At 51.9% G+C, this 1,247-nt stretch overlaps 1 protein-coding gene across 1 annotated transcript in view; it reads right to left on the bottom strand.

The window, feature by feature from the left end:
* Positions 1–162: 162 nt before the first annotated feature.
* The window catches only part of wdr75 (WD repeat domain 75), an 11,195-nt gene continuing 10,110 nt past the window's right edge, over positions 163–1,247 (bottom strand). The window contains exons 15-16 of the mRNA XM_015402352.1: positions 647–741; positions 163–290 (exon numbers count right to left, since the gene is read on the bottom strand). Coding sequence (XP_015257838.1) covers positions 178–290; positions 647–741 — 208 coding nt within the window. The 3' untranslated portion in view covers positions 163–177. The remainder of the gene's footprint in view (positions 291–646; positions 742–1,247) is intronic.

A 1,247-nucleotide genomic window follows, 5' to 3' on the forward strand; every position in this document is an offset into this window, starting at 1 on the left:
AGTGCCATTTAGCTACGTTAGCTCTGTTTAGCTACATCAGCGCCATTTAGCTACGTTAGCTCTGTTTAGCTACATCAGCGCCATTTAGCTACGTTAGCTCTGTTTAGCTACATCAGCGCCATTTAGCTACGTTAGCTCTGTTTAGCGGCGTTAGCAGTCCTAGCGTCTAACTGAGGCCTAGCATTCAGACGTACAGTCAGTGGATCCATCCCGGTGACAGAAGGCGGCCATGTTCTCCGATAGCGGGTCGGCTAGCAGCAGATCGGCGTCCATCGGCGTGGTCCACTCCACTGTGGGACACAAACCAGAAACTGGATTAGTTCTGACCTGAAGAAGACCGTTGGATCTGAAGCAGCCAGAACCGCTTTGGGCTCTGACAACATCTAGGATCCAGGTTCTTTCGGACCGAAGCGGAGGTCCAGTTCTGATCGGTGGACCAGCTCAAGTCCAGACCGGACCATGACTTCATTACAAACAAAAACTGGGGCAGAACCACAAGCAGCCAAAGTCCAAAGAAGAACTCTGAGGAAAACTGATGAGGATCATGGAACCAGAACCTGAGGGTCCAGAGAGAAACGACCTTCTTCTGGTCCTCAACTGGACCACATCGCCGGACCTCAGAGGTTCTGCTGCAGGAAACACTTACAGGAGCAGGTGAGCAGGTTCCAGCAGCAGAGCCGTTGGGTTCTGGTTGTTGCCAGGAGATACTTTGAGCAGCTCAGACGTCCGAAGCAGAGATCCCTGCAGAGGAAGCAAAGAACCGTTAATGATCAACCGGCCAGAACGCTCTGGATGACATCACCGCTCAGCGGTTAGGAAGCAACATCCCTAGGCGGGTTCTACCGGGTCGCCTTCTAGCAGACAATCAGAACTCAACCCCACAGCCTAACCCAGACGAAGGTTGGAAAACCAAGCAATCTGAGGACAGGGGTTGCCATGGTGATGGACCTGTGCTAACAGCCAGGCTTAGTTAATCCTGGTTCTGTCCAGAACCAAACCAGTTTATCACTGGTTCTATTTTCTTCTCTGAAATCCAGAATAGAACTCCATAGATGTTCCTCTGCAAGAGATGCTGCAAGTCCATTTCTGCTCCATCAGAACCATCTATAAACGGGCCGACCCACATCTTCAGAACCTCACCAGAACCAACTTCATCTACAATACCGGCCCGAACACGTCCCAGCTGGACCAGGGCTTTAGAACCAAAGCCCTGGTCCAGCTGGGACCTCCGGTCCATAGGCAGCTCT

This window comes from Cyprinodon variegatus, unplaced genomic scaffold, assembly GCF_000732505.1.
Source record: "Cyprinodon variegatus isolate N-32 unplaced genomic scaffold, C_variegatus-1.0 Scaffold1338, whole genome shotgun sequence".
NCBI lineage: Eukaryota > Metazoa > Chordata > Actinopteri > Cyprinodontiformes > Cyprinodontidae > Cyprinodon > Cyprinodon variegatus.